Source organism: Anabrus simplex, chromosome 1 (genome assembly GCF_040414725.1).
Source record: "Anabrus simplex isolate iqAnaSimp1 chromosome 1, ASM4041472v1, whole genome shotgun sequence".
Classification (NCBI taxonomy): domain Eukaryota; kingdom Metazoa; phylum Arthropoda; class Insecta; order Orthoptera; family Tettigoniidae; genus Anabrus; species Anabrus simplex.
The window spans coordinates 893,849,781-893,866,699 of NC_090265.1; the positions used below are offsets into that span (position 1 = coordinate 893,849,781).

Genomic DNA, 16,919 nt, shown 5'->3' on the forward strand with positions numbered 1-16,919 from the left:
ATTGTTTGCAGATGATATAGTTATATGGGGTGAGGATGAAATGGAAGTGGGAAAACAGGTAGACGTATGGAACCAAGAGATAGAAATATGTGGGATGAAAGTAATAAGCACACAGATGAGTACAACAATAGTGATGACAAGGGAAAGGGGAACAATAAAATTGAATGGAGAAATTTTGTATGTGGTCAAAAATTGCAAGTGCTTGGGAAGTGTAATCACAGAGGATGGGAAGATAGCCAAGGAAATTGAGAAAAGAATACAAGAAGCAAACAGCTTCTACCAGAGTGTAAGGGGTATTCTGTAGGACTAAAACATTCCAAAGCAATGTAAAAAAAAGTTTTATATTCAACTTATTATGAACACATACTAACATACGCTGCTGGAATATGGGCAACAACAACAACAGCAACAAGAAGAGTAGAGTGCAGAGTACAGGTAGCAAAGATGAAATTCCTCAGAGGCATCAAAGACAAGACCAGAAAAAGGGCAGGAACCTCAAAACTTCAGGACAGGATACAGGAACAACTTAACTGGTGGTATGGGCATATGATGAGCATGGTAGAGGAGAGAGTGTCAAAAAGAGGTATTTGCAGAAAAGTTAACAAGAAAGAGGCCAAGAAGATGATCCTAAAAGAGATGGGCAGATACAATGAGGAAGTGCATAGGGAAAAGGGAAGGAACAGGAGTGGTGGAGAAACAGGCAGCGATGGAGGTCCTTGATTCACAACCTGACCCAGGAAGCTGGAAACGAGAAATGAAGAAGAAGAAGAAGAAGAAGAAGAAGAAATTTATTTTTGAGGGAACTGTTATGTTAGAGAAGTGCTAGCAGAACTACAATGCAGCTTTACGTAACATTTATCTCACTGAAACATTTTAAATACTACTTTCCAGGAGTGGATTTAGCATTGAAGGACAACAAATTGGCATGCTGGTTATTGTGATGTACTGTATCTTCTTGTGATATTTTATGTTGAAAATCAGGAACAGGTTATGAATTCTCATTATAACCTAGGTTATAAGCAGGTGAAGATTTTCATTACTAATGTCCTGAATTAAAGAATGGCTAAAGAATGTGCGTGTGAATGGGCATTATGGAGTATGAGGGAAGAGTTAGAGGGTTGAGGGAGATGATTATGATTCTAACAGAGGACAGGAATGATGATGGGCCTCTCTCAAACAATTTACAGGATACATTAGGTATTCAAGAGCAAGAGGAAGGAAGGGGGAGAAGTTGTGGAAGACATGTGGACTAATGTTTTAAGGGGAAGGAAATTGAGGGCTGAGGGTTCTAGTCAAGGGCAGAGTTCAGGAGAGGTATTAGTGAGGAATCAACATAAATCACGGCAGGTAGAACAACAGAGGGAAGATGGAGAACAGGATAGGGTTACGGAGGAACAAAGAGGTAAGAAGAAAGGGAAGTAAAGAGTAGAGGATACCAAGATGTAGGTGGAATATGGTCATGAGATAGAGAAAAGAGAGGAGGAAGTAAGTTCTGTGGCCAAGAGGAAAGATAAGGGAGACCAGAAGGGGAAGGGATCTAATGAGGCGGGAGGGACTAGGAAACTCCATTGTTAAGGATGTGGAGGAAAGGGATCCAGGGTAGAGTGTTATCCAGTGATTAGATTAAGGCAAATGTTGAGCAAAGTAGAAGGAAAGGAGAAGGGTAAGGAAGTTGTAGGTTTTCACGTCGGTACCAACAACGTAAGGCAAGCAGGAATAGGTATCAACATAGTTAGGATGTGTGGGATCTGGTTAATGCAGCACGGGAGTAGTTTAAGGGCGTGGAGATTGTTATCAGTGGATACTGTGTAGGAGGGATGCTAACTGGAAGGTGATCTGGGGATTTAAGTTAGACTATGGAGTGGGTAGGTGGGGAAACTGAGAGCGAGATTTGTAGATCCCGGTGGTTGGGTAGGAGATAGGGATCTGCGCTCAGATAGCCTTCACTTGATCCGCAGTTGTATGTACAAGTTAGGAGGTTTGATTAGAAGGGTTATAGGGAGGATCATTCAGGGAAGTGGGGTGGGCTAGGGAGCGGTGATGAGAGTAAAAGGAACTGGAAGTGAAGTAGGGATGAGATAAAAGTTATTCATATTAAACTGTAGAAGTACTGGAAAGAAAGAAATAGGATATAGCCTTCTCGCTGCTATAAAAGAATAGGTGCCCTCTAGCACATGTCCTTTCAATTTGACATCGCTGCCTAAGTGTAGTTGAAACATCTACATATTTAAAATATCAGCATGGCCTTATATCATGGAAAAACACCAAAGCTTGTCAGTTGACGTATAGGTAGAGATGGTCTGAACATGTCACTGTAGGATTTCAGATGTTTATTGTAAGCAAAGGTGTTATATATCATACCAGCTATGTTCTAAAACTAACCTATGCATCAGAGACCTGGATAATGAAAGGAAGAGCTATTAGTAGAATACATGTGAGTGAAATGAAATTCTTGAGGAGCAGAATAAGGGCTACAAGAGAAGACAGAGTGAGGAATGAGGTGAGGGAAGTACTGAATAAGGAACCGTAACAAGAGAGAGTAGCTAGGATGTTATGAGCAGGCAGGATGAATTGAGGACTCATGAATACCCAGATTTATGCATGAGATAGAAGAGGGCACCAAGAGGACGGAAAAAGGCCGAGAGGAAGACAAAGAGACAGATGGCTGAAGAAAGTGTTGAGAAGAGAGGAGAATACTGAACAGGCTTTCAACAGAGAACAGCTGGTGAATTGACAGAAAATGATGAAGTGGCTTAAATTCTACATAGATCCAGCCAGTGGCTGGAAACTGCTAGATGATGATTGAAAATGCTAGGATTAATTTGAATAACATTTGCATTTTTATTTTGTTTCTTAATAATAAAATCATTGGTACAATGTTCAGTAAATTGACTCATGGTCCTCTCTGATGGGTAATATATCCTTTGTCTTGTCTTTATCTTCTTAGAAAATAGTCACCTTTTCCTTTTCTCTTAGGGAATAATTGATGCAAATGTGATGGGTGGTATTGCAAAGTACCAGACTGCTTTCTTCAGTCCCGAGTTTGTGATGATGCATCCAGAGTTCTCTGAGCATGTACACCGGCTAAAGGTTCTCACCCTGGACCAGGTTAGTAGGTGCATGTAAGATATCTAAAGGAATAAACAGCCTCTGAAGGATGGAACTTAATTTTGACCAGTAAAAAGATTTGAAATGCCAAAATAACATTATGATTAAGAAGAATTATTTCCCAGTCGCAGACAAAGCCTTCTCTAAACATTGTTGTGTTTAAGAAATTTTGTTTTGTTTTAAGCTTTTCAGATATTTTAGTGTTGTACATACCGATACTCAGAAATTTTGAAATTTGATGGAAGGCACAAGAGTTTGTTTGTTTAGTTCAGCAGTCAGTATATTCAGAGGTTTCATGGTAAGGTAGATCCAACTCCATGGTTGAGTGGTCACCATCTTGACCTTTGAGTCTTGTATCTCTGGGTTACATTCAAGACTAGATCAAGTGATTTTAAATGTTAATGGTTTATTCTGTTGACTCAGGGACTATTTGTTTGTGCAGTTCCCAATATTTCTGCAATGCACATACCACAGTATCCTCTACGATAATAACTTGCTGCATCCAGATGTAATAGCCACACAAAATTAGTATAATGTGGTAAGATGAGGGTTATAGATTGAGAGAAAGAAACATTTTGTATGAAAATGTCACTTGGAGCTGAAGGGAGAAAATCATTATATACTACAAGAAAATAAGTTATTATATGTATGCAAATAAAATCTGCACACTCTTATTTTTGGGGAGGAAATTATAAAAAATTAGCTTCAATTTGAGTTTTATTCATAAGAAATGATCGTGTATAAAGTATCAGTTTGTTGTAAATCTTTGTGCCGTAATCTTCAGACACTGTTGTATCAGCAAGCAGGATTTTACAATTACAAACACAAAACCTGCAAGTTACATTTTTTTAAAATTATTAATTTAAATACAGTAATTATGTCCAGTAAAATTCTTAGGTCAATGATTACATGCTTCCATACCTGTATTTGTCATTACTTTCACTACCTTCGCCAGCGGAAGAATCATTGTTATCGTTGCCTTCATCCCAAAGAGTCTTTTCAGATTTGTTTAGCAAATTTGCGATCCTGCCCAGTAGTTAATGTTTGTTTCTTGAATTTGAATTTTGCTTTTTCACTTGTGACTAATACAGTTTTAGCTGACATCATACTTTCTTCCCACTGCACAGTTTCCAGTATTCTCTGCACCTTCAGTAACATAAAGTTTGTTGCACTTTCAGCCATATTTAATACATCTATCTTACCTTCTCTCGTAACTAGGTTAGGCCATGCGGAGTGTTGAAGTGTAATGGGATTCAGGTGTTATGAAAGTGGTAACAACCTTGTCCCAAATAATATTCACACCAGTATTTTTCAGGACCAAATTTCAAAAGGATACATGTGGAATATTTACCTGTATACAGTAATTCCATTTTCATTATAATAATATTAATATTTTTTGGCATTTCTTATATGCCACCATGTAGGCTGTCTTTGTCTCAATTTTAACATTCTGCTGTACCAGTGTGAACAGATTTAGTAAGTAGAAATCCAGGCCAACCAAACATAAGAGTAATTTGAGTTATACAGTGTACAGTATGTTCCTTCATTGTACTGCGACTCTCAAATGAACAGAAGTCTTCCCTAAGTTTGGAATTGAATCAATACTTTATTTTCAACATTATGTACAAAAGGACTGTTACGCAGACTATTATTAACACCAACACTATGTTCTGTTTGCTATCAGTGTCACATTCAAGCCAAATGACCCAACTGGAAGTTGTCTTTATACTGAGCTTTCTTGCTTTCATTTCTTTTACTTCTGAACCAAGATTACTAATGTGGAATCTTCAGAGAACAATGTTGTATCATCTTTGCTGAAATAGAAACATTCTCAAAATGATCAAATGATTGTTTTTCAAAAGCTGGAATGTTTCTGCATCCCTATAAGGTTTTTCTGTGACATAGGGACAAACCAGAAAAGAAATGAACCTAATGCAGGCATAAATAATGTCACAAACTATTTCTTGAATAGCTGGAATGTGGTTTGAGATGTTCCATTCCTTATAATATGTTATATACACACACATTACGCACTATTTGCATCGGCCAGTCTTCAAATTGTCCACTGTTAACATGCACACAGTCTTGGAGTCTCTTTGGCCAGTCAGTTACCACAGAATGGACAGTATTGCTGACAAGAAAGTTTTCACTGTTAAAGAGTGCTTTAACCACCAGAATAACGGGGTATATGCTCAAGTTCTTGAGGAACTTGAGGGAGAGTTTCTAGGGTCCAGAGGCATGTTACTTACTAACCCTCCATAGTGGAGGGGTGAATTCTGAGGGCCCCACCAGACTTCATTTCTATGGAAAAGGCAGGGTGCAGCGTAAACTGTTCTGAACCCTCTTGTAAAATACCCGAGTCACACCACATTACAAAATGAGCCCTGCCTGGACTTCCAGCAAGATTCTCTGCCAGCTCATTAGGCAAGGAAGACTCAAAAGTGGTTGCAGGCCAATGTACCATACTTCATATTCACTGTTGAGTGACCTTCTGGTAGCTCTGATATCAGTCCCCTGGACATCAAGCTGTGGTTAGTGCTAGAGGGAATGGTCTCCAATAAAAGACACCCTACACTTGAAAGTCTGAAACATTTCTTGATGGCAGCAGTGCCATATTTCCCAATTGAAACTATCCATTCTGCAATAGATGACTAGTCAAAGAGACTCCAAGTATGCTAATGGTGAGCACTTTGAATGGTGTGTCATGTGAGTATTAAAAGAATACTGCAAATTATCAAGCCATATTCGAATTTATGAGTACACTATGTATGATTTAAAACCTTCAATATCATGGTAAGTAACATGTAAAGAAAAGTATATATGATTGGCAAATGAAGCATGGTTGAATACATTCCATTTTCTCAAGAAGTACTTGTGAGATTTTGAAAATAATCACACCCCTAAATTTTAAATGCCCACATCTCTAAGGCTAGATGTAGAAAAGATAGTATGTTGTTTCGTTTAAAAATACAAAGTTAGTACCACATGTAATTATTATGTGCCCCTTAGTAACTTACTGGAAGTAAAAACAGTTTTCAATATTTTTAATGGTTTACGAGTTATTTGAAGTGAACATTTTAGTTGACTCACTGCGTGTATATTTGTGAGATCAGTGCGATAAGATTAGGTGAAGGTGGTGTTCCTTTGATGAATTTCACTTAGCCCAGGTATACTGGAAGAGCCATGGGACAGTGGATGTTGTTAGAGTTGACAATAAGTCAAAATGATTTTGGAACATAAGGTACGTTTAGGGCAGCTTTGGAGGTTCAGTTTGGAGACCATTATAGAGTTGTAACATATACAACAATTAGTAAAATGAATACCATATTTAATGGACTTTGCTTTGTATTGCTTAATTGACCATTTATCTTTCAAATTGCATGCATTTGGGATGCTTTGGTCTGCAGCTCACTAGGGAGGTAGAGAATTTCCTCTGGTTGGAATAAGTCTTTATTTTTTTTGTTGATGCATATTAATGTACATATGTGTATATAGTTACATAGTCATCAGTGGACAATTTACCTCATGAAGATACACACTTAGACTAACCCAAAATTAACACTCAAGAGTTACAGTAGTTAGATTCTGAAGATTACTCAATGTTTTGTTCAAGAGCAGGCTTTTGATAATATATAGTGCTGCAGAACTTGATTCATTCAAATGTTTTGAATTTGTATTTGTGAATTCACAAACTTTTTGACATCTTGTACAACACAGTGTTAAAATTCTGTATTTAAATTTAATATTATATTGTTTAATTTGAAGTAAAAGTAGCATATTAGAACTCTTTATATTTTCAAAAAATTATGTATAAGGATGTTGGAACGCTGACAGGGTGGAAAAGAAAAGTAGTGTAGAACTGTGCTGGTGCTAGGAACGGGACTATAGTTGTTGCGAAGCTAAAAAGAGGTTCAAGCTCTTAGTCACTTTAGGGCATGTTACTTGAATAGTCTGTAGGTTGCATACTTTAGAGTTTTGGTATCCAGAAAAATGCACTCAATAAACCTAAACCCAGAACTCCATATGGAATTGGTTGACAGCTGTCAGCAGATGAAATTATTATTATTATTATTATTATTATTATTATTATTATTATTATTATTATTATTATTATTATTATTATTATTACACACACACATCTCCACAAGAAGTATGGGTAGTAATGGGGCACGGGATGCACCAAGTGCCTTACAATAATTAAAGTATTTACACATTATAACACAAGCATTGATGTACGGGTATATACAAAACTCTAGATCATGGGATCTTCATTCTTGCGACAGGAACGATCACACAACATTGCATGTAGACAGGAGGACAGAATGTTGCATAATTTTGAAGATGTTCAGCGGAAGACCCAGTTTCCTGCAGACTCTTGTGAAGTGTGTGTGGAATGAGGCCATTGACTGACAGAATCACAGGGACTATCCGTACCAGTTTCATCTTCTGGATCCTCTTGATCTCTTCAAGTTCTTTGTACTTGCAGATTTTTTCATGGTTCTTCCTGTGGATGTTGGTATCATTGGAGATTTCAGTGTAAATAATAATAAAAGTTGTCCCAGTTTTCTTGTTTACCAGTATGATGACAGGTCTGTTATGGTTGACTGTTTTTGTCTGTCCCAATAAAGCTTAATTGACTAGTTTTCCAGGAGTGGTGTTGGATGGTACTTGTAATAAGAGATATGCTCCTGAGTTAATTGGTTTTCCTGAGCAAGTGCCTGGTATTATTATTATTATTATTATTATTATTATTATTATTATTATTATTATTATTATTATTATTATTATTATTATTATTATTATTATTATTCTTTTCCTACCGCTTTTCCCACACCTGTGGGGTCGCGGGTGCGAACTGCGTCGCACATGTGGATCTGGCCCTGTTTTACGGCCGGATGCCCTTCCTGACGCCAACCCTATATGGAGGGATGTGATCACTATTGCGTGTTTCTGTGGTGGTTGGTAGTGTAGTGTGTTGTCTGAATATGAAGAGGAGAGTGTTGGGACGGACACAAACACCCAGTCCCCGAGCCAGAAGAATTAATCAGAAGCGATTAAAATCCCCGACCCGGCCGGGAATCGAACCCGGGACCCTCTGAACCGAAGGCCAGTACACTGACCATTCAGCCAACGAGTCGGACATTATTATTATTATTATTATTATTATTATTATTATTATTAAATACATCACAAGTGGGAAATATCCCGGTGGTAATGATCACTTACAGTAGTGTGATAATAAAGTTAAAACATAATTACCCAACAACAACAGCAAAAAGAACAAAAAAACAACTACAGCAAGAGTACAACAAACAATTTCGTGGAAAGAAAATATTACAACAAATACTACTAGTTTAACATTTGAAATCCAGCATCATCATATACAAATTCACACTCAACTTAAGTATTTCCAGTGCTTAACACTGCGGCTTACTATACTATAGGTTGAGCTTACTACTAGCTTAACATTACAACACCGTCATATACAAATTCACACGGACCTTAAGTATTTCAAAATTTTACATTATGAATTACAAGAACATCAACAACAAGAATACAACAAGCAGTACCTTGGAAAGAAAATATTACAAGAACTATACCTTACTACTAGTTTAACATTCTAAATCCAGCGTGATCATATACAAATTCACATACAACTTAAGTGCTTAAAACTTGAGACATTCCATTGGCTAATGAAAACTTGGAGGACACTTGGTAACATATCTGTCATTAATTCCAGCTGAAGTAAGTGACAATGACTAGACTTTGCTACCAAGGCACAACAAAACGGGTTTGATTATCTGTTTCAACCAATGCATACACTTGACGAGATTGCATTTATCATGCAAATACATTCAAAGAAACAAACAAAATTACTAGGTAGTTGTTTAAACAAGTTGTGAATTATTAATAATTTTTGTGGTTTCATGACTGGTATATAGATTTTAATTTATCTTGAAATGTTTTCAATCAATCAGTCACCACTGATCTGCATTTAGGGCTGTCACCCACGTGGGAGATTCCCAATCAATTATAGACATGATATAGGCTATTGGATTTATGCCATGTCAAGAAAATAAGGTGAAATTCTTTACGTTTCGCAGAGAACTGTGCTCTGCGTGATCAGAAGAAAATCTCGACTGTCCACGAGAAAGGTTTCTTAAACAACGCTAGCGTTCAAAGCGGAAGCTGACAGAACCATCAAAATCAGTCTAAGAGGGTCACATAACATGTATACGTAGCGCTGTACCACGTCTGGGGAGCCATCTGGTGACGAATGAACGTACCATTTTCACTTCTGTTATAACGTCTTAATTCAAAGCTCATTGTTTAAGAAGCCTTTCTCGTGGACAGTCGAGATTTTCTTCTGATGATGCAGAGCACAGTTCTCCGTGAAACGTAAAGAATTTCACCTTATTTCCTTGACATGGCATAAGCCCAAAAGCCTATATCATGCCTATAAGTACGGGCTGTGAAAGCATCAATGGCAACATCCCAATCAGTTGTTTCTCTAGCCTTTTCTTAAATGATTTCAAAGAACTTTCCAAACCTTAATTCATCTTCCTATAAATGAATATTTGCTCCAGTTTGTCCTCTTGAATTCCAATTTTATCTTCATATGATTGATTGATTGATTGATTGATTGATTGATTGATTGATTGATTGATTGATTGATTGATTGATTGATTGATTGATTGATTGATTGATTGATTGATTGATTGATTGATCGATCGATCAATCTTATTTGTAGGCATGGAATTGGATAGATAAATTTGGTTGCTTTAAATCTTCACCCTTAAAAGGTAAATAGACCTATATCAATAGTACAAAATTTTTCTGTTAATGATTATAGAAGTTGAATGAATCACCTTCTTTAATGTATTAAAAGGGGCTTGCATGTGTATTTCTTATTTACAAACTTTCTTCCTCAAGGTTTGTGTTAAAAATCATGTTCTCCTGAACAATGAGAGTTCTCAAATCCTATATTCATGTAGCAGCTTAATTGTGGACAGGTAACTTGAATCAGGAATTTAATTTATTTTGATTTACTTTTACAAAGTCCAAGTTACTCCCACTGATTACCCACACTTGTCCAAGTTACTACTAAGCTTAAGGAAGATCAAAGAACTTTGGATTGAAGCTGTTTTTCAGTTCCCATAATCACTCAAAATTAAGTAACATCAATACAATATGTTATACGTCCTTTTCAGAAAATTTGGCTCAATATTGCATTTTGTTAAGTTTTGAGGACATGATGTACTGTATATTCTACTTGTTTCTGTAGCTGCAAGTACTGGAGAGTGGATTGGTACTTCATGGCCAACTAGCACCATCAGGGGTCCAACCTCTCCACCGCCGTTTACTTGAAAGGTTTAGCCAGCTGAAGCAGGGGTTACGTGACTTGGGTAATGTGGTGCGTACATCACGTTCCAAGTCACAGAACGAATCCAGTATCATCAAGTAAGTTGCATTATAATGTGACTTTACCTTATTTTGCTTTACTCTGAGTGTTCTGGTGTTAAATGAAGCTCTTGACCACAGCACACCTCTACCCCCACTGCCTACTGAGAAGAAAGCTGTTGCAACTGTAAACGAGGCTCCAAGTAGTGTCCCAAGTAATGCACCTAGCAATCGATCATCCACCAGCAGTGGTGTTTACGGTCACCTACTCTTAGGAGACGACCAAGGTACTGATGATGAAGACATCTACAGCAAACCTATGGTAAGTTCAGGAACTACTGTATGCACTGAGTGATCATTAGAGACAGGCAAGTTATGTAATTTCATATTCTAAACCATGGCTGCTGTTGCTATGTGAACAAGGATTTTTACAATTTGCATTGTGTAGAGGTCAATTTAAGGGGGGTGGAAAATTAATATTTCATAATAAAAATGTTAATGCTTAATGAAAGTCTTCATATTACAGTACAGTATATTTTGTAAGATTTACAATTTTTGCTTAAACATTTTTCTTCATATTTTGCATGATTTTTTTCCTCCCTCTTTAACCCTTCAGTGATGAGTTAAAATCCAACTCCACAACTCCACCACAAGACGTGTATTCCCGTCTAGTTTTATAGCACCCTGGGCATACAGAGCATACTCAGTTTGGAAACTTCATAATTGGAGGGATGTGTTTTGGAAAGTGTCAGGTTGTGATATGAACTGGTGGTTCGGTGAGAGATGGTCTTTACTGTTGTAGTATTCCTCTATAAGATTGATATTTAGGCCTAACTTGTGGCTGCCCAATAAAGTTCTAGCTGAGGTGCGTGCCATATTTATTTATCATTTGTATTTGCCCATGCTCCAGAAATGCCTGTCATCTTCATGACCACTATAATCATTTTCACACAAAAGCTCAAATCATTATCAGATTAATAATAATAATAATAATAATAATAATAATAAATGATCCCAATTGGTAGATTCGATCCTGGCTCAGTCCAGTGGTATTTGAAGGTGCTCAAATACGTCGGCCTCATGTCGGTAGATTTACCAGCACGTAAAAGAACTCCTGTGGGTCTAAATTCCGGCACCTCGGCATCTCCGAAAACCGTAAAAGTACTGTGGTTAGTGGAACATAAAGCAAATAACATTAAAAAATTATTACTTAATAATAATAATAATAATCATAATAATAATAATAATAATATTGTGCTGGGCAAAGCGGAGGCCGGACATGGTTTTTCTCCAGATACTCCGGTTTTCCCATTCCATTCCTGACCTAGTCAAATAACTGGAAATAGGCTTTGGATTTTCAGTTTTCAATAATAATAATAATAATAATAATGGTCCTCATCATAATGTTATTGGTTTTAGGCCTCACTACCTAGTTTTATGGTTTTCAAAGTGCCAAGGTGCTGAAATTTTGTTCTGCAGGATTTCTTTCACATGCCAATAAATCTACCGACACAAGGCTATCAAATTTAGATCCAATCTCTAAATACTTGAGAATTCCCTGTTCCTCCTCCTTTTGCACTCTTAGCTGTCATCTTTTATGTGGGCTTGGTATCTCGATTGCTACCATGGAAACACTCTCCCGAATAACCGTCAAAGCTATCATAAGAAGATTACAAAGGCAGTGAATGGGGCATTATTTTGTAGATTTATCTATTAAGAATTTTAAGAAGTACATGAACAGGCATTTCTGGAGTGTGGGGAAATATGAACGGTAAACAAATATGGCACCGCCCAGCAGCCAGAACTATTCTGGGCAACCACAAGTTAGATATAGATCTCAATCAGGGAACATTTCCGGGCATACCACTGAAGAGGTTAGTATTTCCATTAGCAATGAACCAGGCTTTCCAGATGATGTATTGAGACAGTTTTAAAGAAAACCATGTCCTAAAGAAAAGAAAAAAGACTTGAGCCACTCTTTCCAACAACAGTCTGGCAACACTGACTAATTTTCTTTTTTCACCCTTCGCAATGGCCCATAGCACCTGTGCCATCTACTACAAGCTAATCAAAGTCTCAGAGTGTCAGATACTGTGGTGAGAATATAACTGACGTTCGTTTGTTGTTTTGTGATTCGTTGTGTTCTTGCAGAAGTGACTGGTTTTAGGGTAGGGGTTCATGATGCTGAAAGACTAAATTGTTGTGATTTTTTATATTTCATTTTGTACTGAGCAGGAGTTAACCCTTACCATTGGCTGCCCTGAGAATGGTTTCCTCGGTTTCCCGTCTTCACTTCTAGGCAAATTCCGACACAACCGATTCCTTCCACTTCCTTACCCAACTTCACTCACTATCATTCATTCCATCTTCATTAACAGGAAGGGCATCCGGCTGTAAAGACATGCCATGTAATTTCATCTCGCCTCATTATATTTTGCTTCTATTGTATTATTAAATATAGATAAAACTTAATCTGTAGGAGCTCATTGTGTAAATAATGTGCTCTAAATGCCTTAGGGGCAAATATATTTTAGTTTTAAAATATGTATTTCATATTTTGAATTATTTCTTTAATATTGTAGCAAAATAAATGTCCAATTTTGGCAAAATTTTCCTGATATTGTGTCTGTCTCTAATGATTACCTATATAATACTTGACAGGTCTTTTATAGGGTAGCAAGATACCCTGCAATTGGCAGATATGTTCTTCTTTTTTATCACTTGTTCATACATCCACAGGAATTCAAATTTCTTTTTAAATATCCTAAACAGTAACATTCATGTTTATTGTGCGTTTTGAAGACAGAAGGTTGAAACTATTTTAAATTTTTAAACTGGTCGTGATATTTGATGCTTTGCCCATCTAGCAGTGGTGATGGTTCCTATGCAAAGAATAACTACCATCTCAACCGCTTTGTTCATGATTCCAAACTACACCAGTTCCTCACTGACTTGTACCTCGTGCATTTATAAGCTGATGGAAGTGATGCAATTTATTGTATTCTTTCCCTGTACAGTATTATGTTGCCCACTAGTATTCAAACATCTTGTGATATCTTGAAATAAGATAATAATATGAGGAATATGTCTAAAGCTATAAGAGGTGGAAGTGAAACTCAGAAAAGAAGATATACATTTTCCAGTAAACTAAAGGAAAAGTAATTCAAAAGTTGGATGTAATGGGAGTGAGGTAAAGATTAGTCAATAAACTGTATGTGTTTGTTTTATGACAGTTGGATATAGAGCCATTATTGGTTATCTTGAAAAGTACATCAGTAGCAAAAAATACATAAAGTAGTTAGGTTCTGTATTGTATTATACAATATTGACTTTTTTAGCCCCTAAATATTCCTCCTCACACAAAAAAGTTCAGGCAACATTTGCATTTCATGCAGTGCGTCATCATCAGTCGTATAATGTCTGTGGACTGAACATTTAAATTAAAAACCAAATCCCATGGCTCTGCAGCCCTTGAAGGGCCTTGGCCTACCAAGCGACCGCTGCTCAGCCCGAAGACCTGCAGATTACGAGGTGTCGTATGGTCAGCATGACGAATCCTCTCGGTCGTTATTCTTGGCTTTCTAGACCGGGGCCACTACCTCACCGTCAGATAGCTCCTCAATTCTAATCACGTAGGCTGAGTGGACCTCGAGCCAGCCCTCAGGTCCAGCTAAAAACCCCTGACCTGGCCGGGAATCAAACCCGGGGCCTCCGCATAAGAGGCAGGCACGCTACCCCTACACCACGGGGCCGGCACATTTAAATTAAATAAAGTTAAATTTTAAATGCTGGCTTGGGTAATTATTTTGTCCTGCTTCTTTATTATAAGTCTGACATTTTCTGAAAGAATGTCTTGTATTCAGTGGTGGTTCTAGGATAAATATTTTGGGTGGGCCCATACTTAAAGTTACTTACATGCCATTTCCATCAAATAATATTCCAAATGTAATTAAATGCATTCACATTATCAGAATATTTAACAAATTGTTTCTAAACAATGCATTGCATATGTTTTAGAAGAAATAGTATGATGCTATGTTATAAACAAACCGTACTGTATGAATGAAATCCATGCTATATGGTGAATTGAAATCAGTGTGGTTTCTGAGAGGCAAACTTTCAATAATGGCATTTGGTTCACACATGTAGTGGTAGATTTTCTCTTTCTCAGTTGAAATTACTGTCAATATTACTAATGCATTCTGCAATCATTGTCATTCTACCTATGTTATGATGTGTTTTGTTGTTGAAAAACTTTGCTCTGCAGTGGTAGTTGTCACATGAAAAACTAACTCAATTTTTAATTCACAAATATATCTGAGGAAGAATTAGCAGCTGAAACGGTGTGTCATATATCTGTATTCTGGGAAAAGCTCTCAACCGTTCTGCTGAATATTGTCTGTTATCTAAAAAAAAGTGTGATATTAGATTTTTACATTCTCATTGTGCTGATATCTTTTCTGTTTGGTTTTGTTGTTGTTATTCTTCTCTGAAGTTGCATTTTTCAAAACTTGAAAATCTCACAATTTTTGGGAGGGCTTCAGCCCACCCATTGAAACTGCATTTGAAAATGTTGACATGTCAGTATTCATTCTGTTCAACTTTACCTCATACAACATGACACTGATTCAACAGGAGTCAGTTGTAGACAAAAGATATGACCAACCTATGTTTAACCTGTTCATTGGGTGATGCAGTGAGATCCGCGGCTACAAATCGTTTGTCAGCGGGAAACATGGATGTATCTGCCGATTCTAATTATATTTTTTGTCATTTTCCTGCCTCCAGAGGTTTATTTGTTTTTCACCAGCATATTATGGATGAGTCTGCCCTCTGGTGTGAATTTTTTCAACTATGTTCTCCCAATACCAACGTGTCATCCACAAGTTGCATCATAAAAAACGCAACTTAGTCTGGGCAAGAATGACTTAAAGCCTAATAGCCTCGCGCTGAACCTTTAGCTCATCGCCTAACCATCCCTTGGATGTAATAATATTGCTGTAGAAGGGATTTCTGGAAATTATGATACTGAACAGAACTCTCTGATGACACATTAGAACTGTGACCCAATTCATTATTCTCACTCTTGAGATCTTCCTTCACGACTGGAGTGTGTGTTTACCACATGTTACACAACATTTATTATTATACCATTATAGTTGGTCCGTTATTGGACATCATAAAATTTTCCAGCCTACTCATTCCTGGTTGCCAGTGTTTTGCCCCATTGTGCTAAATTGGGCTCATCAGTTGGTAAATAGCACACCTCCTACTATGAGAGACTTTGTCTCATTGTCCAAAATTGATGCCTGCCTGGCCATCAGATGATATAGATATAAATTTACTCATTTGGGACAAATATTTCAGGTTCCCTATGGGAATCAGCATCTATATCATACATTTATTATTACTCGCATGTGTTCCATAATACAGGCACAATTCATTATTTTCTTCCAAACTGCAGAGACCGAGGTTCTATTCAATTCTTTTTCTTATATTTTTTTCCCCCTGAAATGCCTGAAAGGTGTTACCGGCTCCAACCGTTAGAGGAGGATGGTGTACGGGCCATGATAAGCGAAATGTTGGAATTTAGTGGGGAGGATAGTGATCATCTTCAGAAGTGGAATTTGTGACAGTAATTTACCTGAAATAAGTACTACAGGCTTGAATATACAAGGTTTGGGCTCAGCTGATGTGAATGTTCAGCAGTCGCAAAAGAGACAATATATGTTAGATTCCAGTTTAACTAGCGATCATGACAGTGACCGTGGTGGCGATAATATGGATAATATTCCAACCAGTGCAACTTCTTTGTCAACGTAGACAGAAAATGGACAAAGAAGGTCCCATTTTGATCCAAATTTCCATTGTGGTGTAAAGGGAGAGTTTTTAGGGAAAACAAAACCAAGCAAAATACTTGACTTATTTTTTTTATGATGAGATAGTACATAGCTGAACAGTCAAATCTTTATGCCCAGCAGAAAATTGCACATAAAACCCAGTTTAGTAAGATGAAATGAAGGAGTCGAGATCAAGACTGGGTCGCTACAAATAAGGACGAAATACAGCTTCTTATGGGCATATTGCTGCCGCAGGGGATTGTACAGAAACCTAGATTAGGACATTATATTTCTCGCAGTCGCTTGTTGATCACGCCTAATTTCTATGAGCTGATGACAGAGAAGAGATTATTCCTCCACAGCTTTTTACATTTCTCTGACAATGAGGTATATAATGGACAAATTTCTCCCAAAATAATACAAGATAAAGCTAGTATTTGACCACCTGGTATTCAAATTTTTCGGAAGGTTATACCCCTGATGGTAAAGTGTCAATTGATGAGAACCTCTTGTTATGGAAAAGGTGGCTATGGAGAAAATTTACATACCTAGAAAATGTAAACATAGGTA

The 16,919-nt window shown here is 37.2% G+C and overlaps 1 protein-coding gene across 1 annotated transcript in view; it reads left to right on the forward strand.

Moving 5' to 3' along the window:
* Nucleotides 1-16,919, forward strand: part of spg (dedicator of cytokinesis spg) — a 783,360-nt gene that overhangs the window by 724,932 nt on the left and 41,509 nt on the right. Inside the window, exons 32-34 of the mRNA XM_067136588.2 lie at nt 2,977-3,108; nt 10,394-10,569; nt 10,651-10,831. Coding sequence (XP_066992689.2) covers nt 2,977-3,108; nt 10,394-10,569; nt 10,651-10,831 — 489 coding nt within the window. The remainder of the gene's footprint in view (nt 1-2,976; nt 3,109-10,393; nt 10,570-10,650; nt 10,832-16,919) is intronic.